Raw genomic sequence first — 13,934 nt, forward strand, 5'->3', positions numbered from 1 at the left:
AAGCCAAAGAGCCCAGTAGACTACATTGTGGCAGTTTATATCTGCATAGGCTTGAATTTCTTAAAACCTTGCCCACCGACCCGAACTAGTATTCGGAATCTGACATATATGCCAGTAAAGGTAATAAGCAATCAAAACAGACCTGTAGTGGATAACTTGCTGAAGAAGTCTTGATCTTATATCCTGTAGTCAGTTGTAATATGGTATATGAATCAGTGTATGACTCAAATGAAATAGCGGCGATGCACCAATGGCGAGTATTATTTGCATATACCATCTTAAGAGCCCTATATATTTTGTAGACGGCCACATGGATTGATGTATAGTCTCAGCACTCTGATATATTTTCAGAACGTCAATATTCTTTCCACCCTGACCTATTTCACGGCCTGTAGGACTTCCGCACTCGTTCCATGATTCCATCGCTCGAAAGATCTGCTAGTACAGTGTTCGGATCCTCGCAGGTGACCTCTGTTTTCAACAATAGAACTATCTTATCAAATTGGTCCCCTGAAGATCGCCCACGTCTGGTAATACCTGGTGCTAGCACAAGCCTCACCTTGAGAGCCTCGCTGGGTACCTGATAGTTGGACGGAAGGGTCATGGAGGAGGGGTTAAACATAAGCGACAAGCCTCTGGCAAAGGACCATCGAATTGAGGCAACTTGTCTGCTCAGATCCTGATCTAAGCGTACAGTCTGTTTGATCAGGTCGGTCAACTGGCTATGGAGCATTTCTGGATCTGAGTGCGAGAAACGACACAGCCATTTGTTCAGTGCCAAGCTTTGACGTGTAGCAAAGTCATGAACGTCATCCCGTGGAATGTTTTCGTCCAAGCTTTTGAGATGAATGAGCATGGTACTAGTGTTCGCTCGCCACGAGTGAAACTTGCGCAGTGGGTCTGGGACCTTGTCCTCTGTTATTTTCACCAGTGGATCTGCAATGCGTGCATCAGTCTTATTGTCCGCATATCCGGGCCCTCAGGCGGCACAGATTCAGCTGGTTAAAGACTCACCGAACAACTCAACCATCTTCTTCATTAGAGTACCCGCCTCATTCCCAGCCCAGCGAAACTTGTGGTCGAATATCAAAACGAAAAATACCCTCCAAATAAAAGCTTGCATGAGGTCAGGACGCAGAGTCTTGTTTCGTATGTAGGCATCGAAGTCTTGCTCGTGAAGGGGTACGTATCTATTGATTACATCGTAATCATCCGGGACGATGGTGACGCTGCCCAGTTCATGCTCAAAATGCTGTACGGCAAAGCTGCGAATATTAAACCGCAGCTCGGATACATCCCGAAGGAGCTCCTCGTCGGTCAACTGGTTAAAGCCTCGACCCTGTCGTAGGTGGCGGTTCAATTCATTCACCGACTGCTTCCAAGACTTGCGGTACTTCTCTGCTTCCTGTTGCGCTTTTTCTAGGGCCACCTTAGTAGATTGATGTTCTTCCCTTTCTTTCTCAAGCTCTTTCTGTGTGTCGTCTACAATCATCGCGAAGTCGCAAGTTGGAATGGCACGCGATCCAGCCAAGGACTGAGCTTCTGATGGGGCCACTTGATCCAATCTTCCTCCGGCTGGGGGTTTTATCTCCTCAAACTGTGCCATACAGGTATCATTACCAGGTGGAAGGTTTGTATCGGTGCTCATGTTGTCAATCCTTCTAATGATACTTCGTAGAGGTATCCGCAGTCGTACTTGACACCGAATGAAGTCAAAAGAGCGATAGAGATAAATATCGTATGAGATTTGGAAAGTGAGATACTGCTCGTGTTGAGACAGACACTAGAGTTGAATTGAACACACGTGTGAAAGTAATTACTCCGTAGTCGCATTCGTATTGTGGCTTTCCATCACGCGACGCGTTGCATGGCCCCCTATACGGAGTACAGGGGGGCCACAACGTCCAGAAGCTGGGAAGCGCGGCTCTGAAATTTAGCTCAAGCGATGAGCTAGGCAGCTTAGTCTCTATCGTGCGGTGTGCCTACCCAATATCTTACCTGTGGCTTTTGCAAGGATCAGGACGAGGCATCCAATACCAAATGTCCTCAACAAATGCTGACAGCCAAGCCCACCGGGGGCCAGGCTTACTATGTTGTTTGTACGGAGGACTCGGCGTTCATAGCCAAGAAATGCTGTCTATTTTTGCCTTCATCTACGCAGCAGTTTATCGATGGCGCAGGGAGTTATTCGTGGGGCGGAGCTCGCTTTTCCGGTCATTCTGGTCATCATGTCGCCCGGGTGAAACTTTTATTGTCGGTATATCTTCTATTTAAAACGTCTACTGAGGAGGCCTGCTACAATCTACACTTTTATTTGAGCGAAGATCTTTGTCACTGATTTACATATTACCCTAATCTTTCTTTTGCTCACACTCAACAGATTTACACATCATGACTAAATGGAAGACTGGGGAGGTACAAGACGGTACCTATATGACTAAGACCTCGGAAGTCATCACCGAGCATTGGGGGATGAAGGCAATGGCTGCGAGAATCAAGGAACTCGCAGAGGTCGATGATGTGTTGGTCATCGGCATTGACTTTGGAACCACGTTTGTATAACTGAACAGTTTGCTCCGTCAGCCAGAGTTAATCGGTATATAGATTCTCTGGTGCAGCATGGGCGACACTAGATGATTTTGAAAACAATGAAATCAACGTGATTACAAGCTGGCCCGATCACGGGCGCGATGAAGCTAAGGCGCCAAGTAAGCTACTCTACGAGGATGGAAAGGTGACGTGGGGATTCGGCGTTCCCGGTGACGCGGACCCCATCCGGTGGTTCAAGCTACTGCTTTTGCGCGAGGAAGATCTCTCCGACGAGGTCAGGCAGTCTGAATTTGTGTTGAGGGCGCGCAAAATGCTTCGAGAGACGGGAAAATCGGCCACAGATCTGGTTGCAGATTATCTCAAAGGACTCTGGCAACATACTTTGGAAACTATATACAAAACACGCACCGAAACTGTGGTGGACGCCTACATATTTCATGTGGTTGTCACTGTTCCTGCTATCTGGAAAGGCTATGCCCGCGATGCTATGGAGGAGGCCTTTGAGAAGGCCGGTATCCTGGAAGACCGCCCTGCTGGGACCACGACTCTCACTTTCGCTCCCGAACCCGAGGCTGCTGCTCTCGTCACACTTTGCGAGCAGGAAAAGTATATGAAGCCAGATGATGTATATCTAGTTTGTGATGCCGGAGGAGGCACGGTGGTAAGTGGGATGGAACTATAATCCACGTATCCACTTTCCGGATCAATGCTGATATATCCAGGATCTGATCACCTACCGAGTTGGAAGCGTAGAACCAATTCAGATACACGAAGCGGTTGTCGGAACAGGTAAGAATCTCACTCACCTCCTACCAAAATTTCAATTTGTGTGCACTTGGAACCAGACAGCTCATGGCTTTGGGAAACCCAGGAGGCCTATGCGGTGGTATCTTTGTGGATGAAGCATTTGAAACCATTTGCAAAAACCGCTTAGGTCGACGGTGGGGCAACCTGAGTCAAACGGGAATCAACAGTATCATGAAAACTGAGTGGGAGGAGAGCATAAAGGCTGGGTACAAACCGAGAGATGATGGCAGGGAATTCATTGTTCCAATCCCGGCTGAGGCTTTCAAAGGTGGAAGCATAAATGACACTTCTAGATCTCCAGTCATAAGGAATGCGCGAATCCATTTTTCTAGGTATAATGGTCTACTGCCCACGCTGACTGTCAACTAATATTCTCTAGTTCTGACATTGAAAAAGCGTTCACTTCCGTCTTCTCCGACATCGAGAGGCTCGTTGACGAGCAGATACGCAGTGCCAATGAGAAAGGTCTATCTGTCAAGGTAGGTTATCACGAGTATAACCCCGTCATCTATTCTCACTGTGACTAGAAAATCATTCTGGTCGGGGGACTTGGTTCCAGCCCCTATCTTTACGATCATTTGCGTTCAAGATACGTTTGCCACCGGATAGACATCATGCAAGCTAATGGCATGAGACCGTAAGTAGTTCTTTACTTTCTATACTCTTTTTACTCTTTGCATTATTCGGAAGCTCATAGACTCCCTTTTTATTGGTATTAGGCGCACAGCAATTTGTCGTGGGGCTGTTGTCAAGGGATTCTTGGATGCGCCCCATGCAACGAGGACCATCGATGCGCCGCTTAGTGTGGTTTCAACAATTGCTCGCCAAAGTCTCGGAGTCGTATACGCTACTAAATACGATGACGCAGTGCATCTTGCAAAAGATAAGTATTGGGACGATCATGAAGGCATTTGGAGAGCTTCGAAACAGATGGAGTGGTATCTCCGAAAGGTCAGTTCTGCCTAGTACACTTTTATGTGCATTCTAATTTACTGATCTTGCTCCAGGGAGATGATGTCCTCAAGGCGCGCCCTGTAAGGCACGATTTCTATCGGTCCTATAGATCCGAGGATGAGTTTGATGAGATGATCACGCAGGTCATCATGCAGTGTGACCACAACGATCCGCCATCTAGATGTAATACGAGTGTCAAAGAACTATGCAGGATTCACGTCAGCCTTGAGGCTATATTATACGACTCACTGGAGAGCTACAAGGGGGAGAACGGCCAAGCACTGAAGAAATTTTCATACGACTTAGAGATGGTGCCCTCCGGAGCTTCTACTGAGTTTGCGGTTTGGTATCAGGGCAGGAAGCTTGGCAGTGGGCAGGCAGATGTTCACTTCAAGTGATAATTCGAGGCCATTGCCACCCATGGTGCTTAACAATCCAGTTGACCTTTTGCTATCCCTGTATGGGATCTAGGTTACTTCATTGTGATCCGAAACATCGGTCCTTTGATGGGGGCATTCGAGCAGCCTGTTGAAACAGGCCTCGTTAAGATATTCTCATTTATTCTTTGGCTCTGACCTAGGTTGAGAAACCTTTTGATGACTTGCAGCTCTCTCTTTCTTCTGTTTCTTTGACTTTCTCTTTAGCTTCGCAATATCATCAAACCCTTTCCACTTTACTTGCTCCTGCTCATCCAATTCGCCTGGAAAGAAAACGGGTAGCAAGCTTTTACCCAGACAAGGGTAGAGGTGCTCAACCCTGAATAGAGCGTCCATGACTTTTGACTCACCTATTACCTCCACAAACTCCAGGTGCACACCAAAAGCCATTGGTAAGCGGCTTACACCAGCGGCATACACATTCTGGAGGATTCCTAACGCTCCCACCGCAAGAAGGAACCAGGTATCTTGTTGGATTCCTGCGGCAGTAATAAGTAGAATAATCCACATCGCACCTAGAGCGGTGATCGTCACTCTGGTTTTGTAGGAGGCAACCATTCCCGGGTCATTGGCGGCAAGATCCTCAAGATCGAATCCCGTACCATTACTTTGAATGACAATAGCATGTTGACTCCCATTTCCTGGCGTCAACACAAATGTTTTCGTCGTACTGCTTCGGCAAGCCCACTTTTCCTTTGACCACTGAGACAAGGCTCCCGTAGAAAAAGATAGAACAATACCTGCAGCCGTAACCAAAAAGATACCCCAATTACCAGAGAGGCCGAATGGAATAGCTGAAATTCCAAGCTGGACAATAGTGGTTAGGATTCCTGTTATGTACGGGGCATCGTATCCTGGATAGCTCTTGATAGCCCTTTGGGCCCTATAGATAGACACGCAGAGACCGGCCTTACGCGGCCGCTCTGGCTCTGGCTGCTTTTTTTTCCTTCGCAATTTCCTTAAGCACCTTCCACTTTGCGTCGGTAATCTCCTGAACACACTTTTGGACGGGCTTTGGATTCGAATCTGGCGTTACGTTTGGTTGGGCGTGCACTCGCGGTTGCTTGTCCATCCAATTATCGAAATCCCGCACAAGACGACCAATAATCCAGCTTCGATTATCCCGGATATAGCCGGTTTCACCATTGATCACCTTGCAGGGGAAGTCAGCGGGCGGCATTAACTTCTTCTCTCCCACAACTGCGACAACCGTGGTGACAGCGAACGCTACCCAGCCTAAAATGATACGAAAACAATAGGTCAGATACTCAATATCATAGCAAATCCGAGGCTCAAATCTCGTACCAAAAGAGAATGCGACTGGAGTAAGGCGCGATCCTGCCAACTGCGCAAGCGCGCGGCTAACAATATCGCCTCCAAGAATAAGGAGGACAGAGAAAATGTCGGAAGGCGTCTTCCATTGTGCTGAGAATTCAGTGACAGAAATACTCTCATTGAGCGTACGTTCTATCTTGGAGAACATAGGCGGCATAGTGCTCGGCCCAGTGTATCTGGCGCGCTTTAGGTGGGCAATTCGAAAGTCGTTCGAAGCTTGTTTGATTATATGAGACTGGTTGTTCGACGCATCAATGCCTGTAAATTGTGGAAAGGTCGTGAAGGGCGTTGGAAACTATTAATATGTGGCCAAGCAGCGGTTTTTTGTTTCAGCCCAAGATCGCTGGAGCCTACGTATATGGCGGGGAATAGGTGTAATAAGCTGATCTGACCAAATGCATTTGTCTTGTTTGCATGTATGCTATCCCAGTAACAAGACTCTTGGTCCTATCAAGATGTATTGACTCCATAGAAATTTTGTCGAAGTGTCGGAGTTCTTCAGGGTAAGTTGGGGGCTTGTTAATATGGAGCCGCTCCACACTAGTATTACGCGCCTAAGATAAGGTAAGTATAAATATGCCCCTAAATTAGAATATTGGTGCTACTACTTAAGAGGAAAGATCCTTTATCGTATGGTCGAGAAAAACGAGCGTTCACATATGTACTTTTTATATATTCTGCCTAGTAGAAGGGCCATGTTTTTGGCTTTGCGGTTAACTCGGCAACATCTCCATATCGACCCCACGCAAATGTGGGGTGAAATGGTGTCATAACTCATTTTCCACTCCTATTTTCCTCTCTCTCTCTGAGCAAGAGTCAGTGCTAGTCCGGATATCAAAGTGTGCCAAGGTAAAGGCAGTGTACGAGCCCCCGGTATATACCCCAGCCGAGGTCGCGTGGCTTCCCGAGCCAACCTTGGAACTCCGATGGGGCCTTCTCCGCAAACGAATCCTGGCCAAGGCCGCCAGGACCGAGATGTTTATCTTGCCCAGGACACTTCTGATCTGATCGGTATCCAGGCAGATTTGTCGAATTCTGAAAGCGATACGGATCTTGACAGCGATGACACCGCAATTTTCGAAATCAACCCCCATTCAACGAGGAGATTGGAGTCCGCACCGCTGATAACCAATCACCGACTGCCCTCCGCCGATGAAGATGATGGCGATTATGATCCCGACGGCGTGCTCAGGCCGGCTGAAGATGAGGAGAAACCAGTGACCTGGAGCTCGCTACCGAAAAAGGGTCAATTGGCAATCTTGACCTTGGCACGACTTTCAGAACCGTTGACGCAGACCTCTTTGCAGGCATACATGTTTTATCAGCTCAAATCGTTCGATCCATCTTTACCAGATTCGAAGATCTCTGCGCAGGCGGGCATCCTTCAGGGTAGCTTTACAGCCGCGCAATTTATCACCGCTGTCTGGTGGGGCCGTCTTGCGGATGCTGAGTGGATGGGGCGGAAGAAAGTGCTGTTGATCGGACTGATGGGCACTTGTCTGTCTTGTGTGGGCTTTGGCTTCTCTCGATCTTTTGCGACAGCCATGATCTTTCGAACACTGGGCGGGATATTGAACAGCAATGTGGGAGTGATGCGAACGCTGGTTGCAGAGATCATTGCCGAGAAGAAGTAAGTTCACATGTTCACTCACCGACTTGCTTTAGGCTAACCATTCAGGTATCAATCCCGCGCATTTCTGCTTCTCCCCATGTGCTTCAATATTGGTGTAATCATAGGTCCAATCCTGGGAGGCTCTTTGGCCGATCCTATCAACAGCTTTCCACAATTTTTCGGCCCTGGATCTACTTTTGGAGGCAAAGAGGGTGTCTGGTGGATGCAGCGTTGGCCCTATGCATTGCCAAATCTTATAAGCGCAATCTTCATATTCGCATCATTTCTCGCAATATTTCTTGGGCTCGATGAGGTGAGATCACCACTGTCCAAACTCACACCGTCACTAACAGCGCATCCGTTTAGACCCATGAAATTGCACGTTATAGGAAGGACTGGGGTCGCAAACTGGGCAAGCGGATCACAAGAGCTTGGAGCCGACGACCCCGACATTATCGTCCACTGACACGCTCCAGAGATGATGACTCCATTTACACGGACGGCAGTGTCGGTACTTGGTCCACGCCATCAAGTCCAGCCCGCTCTCGCGTGCATCCACGGCCACATAAAAAACTACATTTCCGCCAGATCTGGACACGAAACGTGATCTTGACTTTGGTGGCTCAGTTCTTGCTTGCCTTCCACACAAGTGCCTTCAACTCTATGACATTTGTGTTTTTGCCCGCACCCCGTGCTCCAGAGAACTCCAGGCAAGGTCTCTTCCATTTTGGCGGTGGACTAGGTCTTCCATCATCCCGAGTTGGGCTCGCTACTGCCATCATTGGTTTCATCGGTCTGCCACTCCAAATATTCCTCTATCCTCGGATACAGACAAAGCTTGGCACACTCACGTCATTCCGAACCTTCCTTCCCTTTTCGCCCATTGCATACGTGCTGATGCCCTTCCTTGTGATTCTTCCACGCATCCCATGGATTGTTTGGCCTTCTTTCACGTTTGTTGTTAGCTTGCAGGTCATCTCGCGGACATTCATCCTACCCGCTGCTATCATTTTGGTGAACAACTGTGTTACGGATCCGTCTGTCCTAGGCACAGTCCATGGAGTGGCACAGAGTATCTCTAGTGGAGCTCGGACGCTAGGGCCATTTCTGGGTGGCTGGGGGCTGGGATTGGGCCTCGAGAATAACATGATTGGAGCAGTTTGGTGGGCACTGGCTGTTGAGTCTTTGCTTGGCTGGGTGATGCTGTGGAGTATTTCCGAGGGCAAGGGAATTGAACGGAAGAAAGATGAGACAGAGGATGAGGAGTGATCTGATCTTTGACATGTTGCTAAATTTCATTGGCTACAGTCCTTAAACCGTGACAAACATAAACCCCTAACATGAAGGGCGAGTCTCATATGTAAACCGAAGTTTGATTCATATCTGCTTCATCCCCACTGAGCTCATGACATTATGGAAAGCTAGCGGTCAATATTTTATGTAATCACGCCCGAATAGACGGGGCAATGAATGCCTTCATTGCCTTGACGGCATCCCCATCATGAGCCTTAAGCAACTCCGTGGCCTTGGTCTTATTCAAATCCAGCTGGTCAACCTAGAGTCACATTAATAAACTCACCCTAAAAGAATAACTAGAGCTATAGACATGGCAAACATACCAGCAGTGTAACATCAGCTGGAGCGACCTTGACTGTCTTCTTTTTCACCGCCCCATCAGTCTTCAGTCCCTCAGACGTCTGCTTGTTGCCTGCATCTTTCCCAGCAGCTATCTCGAGTCGGCTCATTGCTCTTCCAAGAGCCTCTTGGTCTGCAGTAAGTGGTGCTCCAGTGGAGACACCCTCCGTTGCGATCTCATTCGTGTTCAGGGAGGAGAGAGCGGCTGCGGCCTTGCGGTCTTCGGCGTTTGCGGGGAGGCCTTTTTCGACGGCATCTGGGTCAGCAGTTGTAGAAGGAATTGCATCAGACATATTTTCTTTGCTTGGCGGGCGTTGGAGGTCGAATTCAATCGTGACTTGAGCTGTGTTTTGACAGCACGACGTCACTGATAAAGCTCGGGTTCAGATAAGTGCTGACGTAATTGTTTGTTCCCGACTCGACAGCAAGTCTGGGTTTTGTTTTATGATTTTTCGACCTCTCTTTTTCTTCCAACAGTTTGATCATCTTCGACTTGGTATTGTATGTTTCTAGGTAATTTGCGCCCATTCGCAGCTAAGACCCTTTCGGGTGACTCCACAGCTTATAATCTCCACTCTGAGGCTCCGCTTTTGAACACGCCAAAACAACCTCGGAAGTCGCTACAATCTATCGTCATAAAACTCTGGAGCTACATGAAAAATGATATACACAACTAGATTAGGCTGACACTTGCAGTATGGTGGCGGGCTGACTGCATGACCTCGAGACGAGAAGGCAACCAAGGCTTTGGGCTTGGGGTATGGCCCCGGTCTGGTAAATCAATCAACCTTGAACACAAAGAAATCCAACTTGCACCATTATTGATTAGACTCGCAATATAATAGCAATGAAGAAGTCTTTTGAGGTGCGAATTGATGCAGGGTACAGCTTGTCTCGCGCTGTAATAACGATGAAGAAATATTAGACAAATCCCACTGTCGGAAAGGGCTCATAACGAAGCCCTATAATGAGTAGGTCTTCCAGTGTGGAGAGTAAGATCGCGAGACTCCTAGAGTCTACACATAATAGCTAGAGTCTCCAGATCTTGCTGGCAGTCAACGAATGAAGAGACAAGAGGATTCAACCACTGCCTTTGTGTCCTTTGACGGCTTCGAGTTTGGACCGTATTGGTCTTGAAACCAACAACTAAGCCTTTGTCGTGTTTCCAGTCATTTTCAAATGTCTCTGGCTAAATGATAATGCGCACCATCGCTTTCGTAATTGCTATTGTTACCTCTCAGCCTATGCGATACAGCCAATACATTGTCAATCCTATAAATAGCTTTGCTCCAACTACCACCATCACCACCTCGAGCTATCCCCTCCGTCCATCTCTCATCCGATCCATCAGCCCGCTGAATGGTTACATCTCCATGCTCTCTTTTGACCTACTTGGTCTTTTTTGGAGCATTTATTCACCTACAGTCACATATCAGCCCACAAATCAACCATGAGCACCACCCCTCACAATGCCTCCAGCCAGGGAAAGCCCCTTTACTGACGTCGTGTCAATATGGGAAGGGGCCTACCACAACGCGTGGCGTCGCTTTCAAAGGTGCCTTGTGGAAGTACTTAACAGGCTTTGCTGGAGCAACCCATCCCCCGAAGATCGCCAAACGACCATCCAAAAACTGTTTCGACTTCCAATTGAGGTTGACAATATCCAAAGCACGGGACAGGCCATGTTTGAGCACGTTCCAGGTTGCCAGACTGTGCAAAAGGAGGCACTTGCTTACTTCGCCACTGGTTTCATCCGGGACTGCCTCGATCTCCATTTTCAGCTGAACATGTGGGCATGGAGGCTCACGAATACCCCGAGGAGTGATAGGACGATTTACAAACGCCTTGTCAGGCTACTGCACTCTATCGAAGATCGAGTGCCGGATTGATGTGCTAGATGGCTTGGTTTGTCGGATTTCATGACTATCTATTGGCATTGACTTTGAACGTGCTAATCCGGAAGATTATGGATAGCCTCCAAGGGAAACTATCGACTTACCACACCCTTTTTATGACGTTGAGTTATGAATCTCAAATGGTTCCAACATCTGATTGTACGAGCTCTATGGTCTGATTCTTTAGATTAAATTGCCGCCCTTATCGACTTTGAAATGCTAACATCTCAGCTTATACACAGCCCACGAGTCGAGCGAGCGATAAGAGCGGTTTACCATATCTTTCCCATGTTTTCACATATCGGTGACACTTGGAATCAGATTAAGATGGTGAGTGATACCAGATGCATGACTTTGGATAACAGGCAAGCAATATGACCAGCTTACATCGCGCGATACTTAGGTATGTAGGTCACAAGTCATATACCATATTGCATCTGTTATGTATAGTATTAAGTAGGTACATATTAATGAAAGGGTTGTTGTAAACACAGATATCTCTCGCACAGGGTAGTAGTGCATTATAAACTGCCAGGCAGGCAAATGAATTATCCAGCAATGCTCTACAGGGCAAGAGCCAGAGCCAAAATACCAGCTGCGCCAGCAACGCCCATGGCAACACCCCCGGTAGGCGCGGGAGCACCACCGGTAGACTGCGAAGAAGAGGGAGAAGATGATGCAGAGCTGGAGGTTGACTCAGAGCTGGAGGTTGACTCAGAGCCGGAGCTTGAGGTAGAGGAAGCCGAAGTGGTCTGGGCGGCGTTGGAAGAGATCTGGCTGGCAGTGATGCTGGAGCCAGTCTCGATGGCGCTGCTACCAGCAGACTTAGTCGGAGTGGAGCTGCTATCAGCGGTTGCCGAGACACCACCAACGATGTCGGCACCGAAATGCTCAGTGGCCCAGGACTTAACGTCGCTAGGCAACGCGTTGTACCAAGCTGGGTAGGTGCCAGCGGAAGCGGCGCTGTCGATCGCAGAGAGGGAGGCCGGGTTCATGAGGTCATTGTACCACGACTCCGGGATAGCTGTTGCTAGAACGCTCATAATGGAGCTGGGCACGTCCTCGAGATCGAGAGTGTCATCGCTGTCGGTAGTCTCTGTGCTTGAAGATGTGGCAGTAGGATCCGCAGGGGCGGCCAGGGCCGTGGCGGCGAAGAAAAGAGTGGCAAGGATCTTGTACTGCATGATTAAACGAGGGAGTATAAAGAGTATCAAGAGAAGAAAGAAAAACAATGCCAGAAGGCTTAAATACGCTGAGGAAATCCGGGAATTCAGCCTCTGCCTTGAAAAGGTTCCACGTTTTACTTGTAGCGTCACGCTAGTGCCAAACAAGCAAAAGCTAAATCGATGCCCGAGATTCGGCCAATCACCGTTCGTATGTCCCTTCAGCTCGGCCCGATGAGACCAAATTCCCTCGCCGCTAGACCGCTCTCGACCGAAGTTGCCTATTATACGAGACTAATCAGGCGCTATGTTCATTTCGCCTCCCGGTCTCCAATTTCCATGCCCCTTTTTTTTTGTTTCCGTGATCCGTTTCTAAATTTGGTGGAAGGCAGTGAAGGCCTTTCTATGCCAAGGGAGAGCTCTACATTCAAATCTGTCTTGGTATATTATAGAAACTATACTCCGTACTGATATAAGAATCCACCTTGTCTCCAAGCATTATCCGTTTATGGATCATATCTATCAATTTCCAGGGTCTTACTTCTGCCGATCTTATAGCCAATCATGTACCGCAAGGGTCGTTTTGGTTTGTTTTGAATTTTCTGACCAGATTATGTTACATATTCCTACTACTCTGCACGGAGTACTCCATACCCCATACTTGGTTATATTAGGGTTAGGCAGTCAATTATCTCTTGAGTAACACTTATAGATAATTCCAATGAACCTCGTATCATATATGCACCATACTCAATAATAATATTGTAATGACTCCAGACTGAGGATATCTTGACCAAAATGTTTCTGCGCTATGTAATCAATTTCGCTAATTTCAGCTAATCTCATCTAAAATCGATGTTTCAAGAGGCGCTGTTCATGATTGCAAGTCCTATCCCGCGTGATTCTTCACTCAATTACGAGAACTTCGCTGCTGTTTGCAATGAGGCAACCTTCATCACTTAATGCATCATACAGGCTATATTCGAGAACAGGCACTCATTCATATTATCATAGAGTCCGTTTCCCAAATCCACGGCCTTTCAACCGCATTCAGGTCCCTGGATAAAACAGAACTCATTATCTAGGCCGTGACAGGTCTTCTAATATTTTACATGTCAAAAGTATTAGGTCATAAAATTCAACCTTTTTTTTGGCTTGGGCTGTAAAGAATGAAGGTCAGGTCAGGAGGTTGCTGAGGGCTCAATCGGACCTAGTGGTGCATGCTCAATGGGCATTGCCCTTGTTTCCGGTCAGATAGAACTGCTTGATTTCGATGTCCGCTGCATGGAACTTTCAGCAACCTCCTGACCTGTATTCATACCAAGGTCACACACTGAGGAATGTGGGATGAATATTCGGCCTGAGGGGTAAGGCATCAGAATGAGTCATCCGAGTACCGGGGATAAGCGGCGTATCACATCACAATGTTTTTCTTTTGTTACGTGTGCCCTTGATATCTTTTCGCTCAGTCCTTTGTTGCCAATTCGCACTATTCCACTGCTTATTTTGATCTGGTATCAATTGCATTTTTTGGTTACAGCTGGTC

At 47.7% G+C, this 13,934-nt stretch overlaps 7 protein-coding genes across 7 annotated transcripts; 2 read left to right on the plus strand and 5 right to left on the minus strand.

Moving 5' to 3' along the window:
• Positions 1–382: 382 nt before the first annotated feature.
• On the minus strand, positions 383–1,648 carry N7500_005213 (uncharacterized protein; the record flags this gene model as incomplete). Its single annotated transcript, XM_056676358.1, has 2 exons — positions 383–978; positions 1,015–1,648. 2 exons carry the CDS (start codon positions 1,646–1,648, stop codon positions 383–385), a joined length of 1,230 nt encoding a protein of 409 aa, XP_056531358.1.
• A 743-nt stretch (positions 1,649–2,391) lies between these two features.
• Positions 2,392–4,709, plus strand: N7500_005214 (Hsp70 family protein; the record flags this gene model as incomplete). Its single annotated transcript, XM_056676359.1, has 8 exons — positions 2,392–2,552; positions 2,605–3,211; positions 3,273–3,339; positions 3,422–3,689; positions 3,737–3,836; positions 3,885–3,994; positions 4,077–4,308; positions 4,365–4,709. 8 exons carry the CDS (start codon positions 2,392–2,394, stop codon positions 4,707–4,709), a joined length of 1,890 nt encoding a protein of 629 aa, XP_056531359.1.
• A 156-nt stretch (positions 4,710–4,865) lies between these two features.
• Positions 4,866–6,240, minus strand: N7500_005215 (uncharacterized protein; the record flags this gene model as incomplete). Its single annotated transcript, XM_056676360.1, has 3 exons — positions 4,866–5,631; positions 5,663–5,984; positions 6,054–6,240. 3 exons carry the CDS (start codon positions 6,238–6,240, stop codon positions 4,866–4,868), a joined length of 1,275 nt encoding a protein of 424 aa, XP_056531360.1.
• A 769-nt stretch (positions 6,241–7,009) lies between these two features.
• On the plus strand, positions 7,010–8,964 carry N7500_005216 (putative MFS multidrug transporter; the record flags this gene model as incomplete). Its single annotated transcript, XM_056676361.1, has 3 exons — positions 7,010–7,713; positions 7,762–8,008; positions 8,062–8,964. 3 exons carry the CDS (start codon positions 7,010–7,012, stop codon positions 8,962–8,964), a joined length of 1,854 nt encoding a protein of 617 aa, XP_056531361.1.
• A 175-nt stretch (positions 8,965–9,139) lies between these two features.
• Positions 9,140–9,623, minus strand: N7500_005217 (huntingtin-interacting protein K; the record flags this gene model as incomplete). Its single annotated transcript, XM_056676362.1, has 2 exons — positions 9,140–9,250; positions 9,315–9,623. The coding sequence occupies 2 exons, from the start codon at positions 9,621–9,623 to the stop codon at positions 9,140–9,142; spliced, it is 420 nt and encodes a 139-aa protein (XP_056531362.1).
• A 1,215-nt stretch (positions 9,624–10,838) lies between these two features.
• Positions 10,839–11,105, minus strand: N7500_005218 (uncharacterized protein; the record flags this gene model as incomplete). Its single annotated transcript, XM_056676363.1, has 1 exon — positions 10,839–11,105. The coding sequence occupies one exon, from the start codon at positions 11,103–11,105 to the stop codon at positions 10,839–10,841; it is 267 nt and encodes an 88-aa protein (XP_056531363.1).
• Positions 11,106–11,788: 683 nt separating this feature from the next.
• Positions 11,789–12,409, minus strand: N7500_005219 (uncharacterized protein; the record flags this gene model as incomplete). Its single annotated transcript, XM_056676364.1, has 1 exon — positions 11,789–12,409. The coding sequence occupies one exon, from the start codon at positions 12,407–12,409 to the stop codon at positions 11,789–11,791; it is 621 nt and encodes a 206-aa protein (XP_056531364.1).
• Between the last annotated feature and the right edge of the window lie 1,525 nt (positions 12,410–13,934).

Source organism: Penicillium coprophilum (assembly GCF_028826855.1).
Source record: "Penicillium coprophilum strain IBT 35676 chromosome Unknown utg000004l_segment0_segment0, whole genome shotgun sequence".
NCBI lineage: Eukaryota > Fungi > Ascomycota > Eurotiomycetes > Eurotiales > Aspergillaceae > Penicillium > Penicillium coprophilum.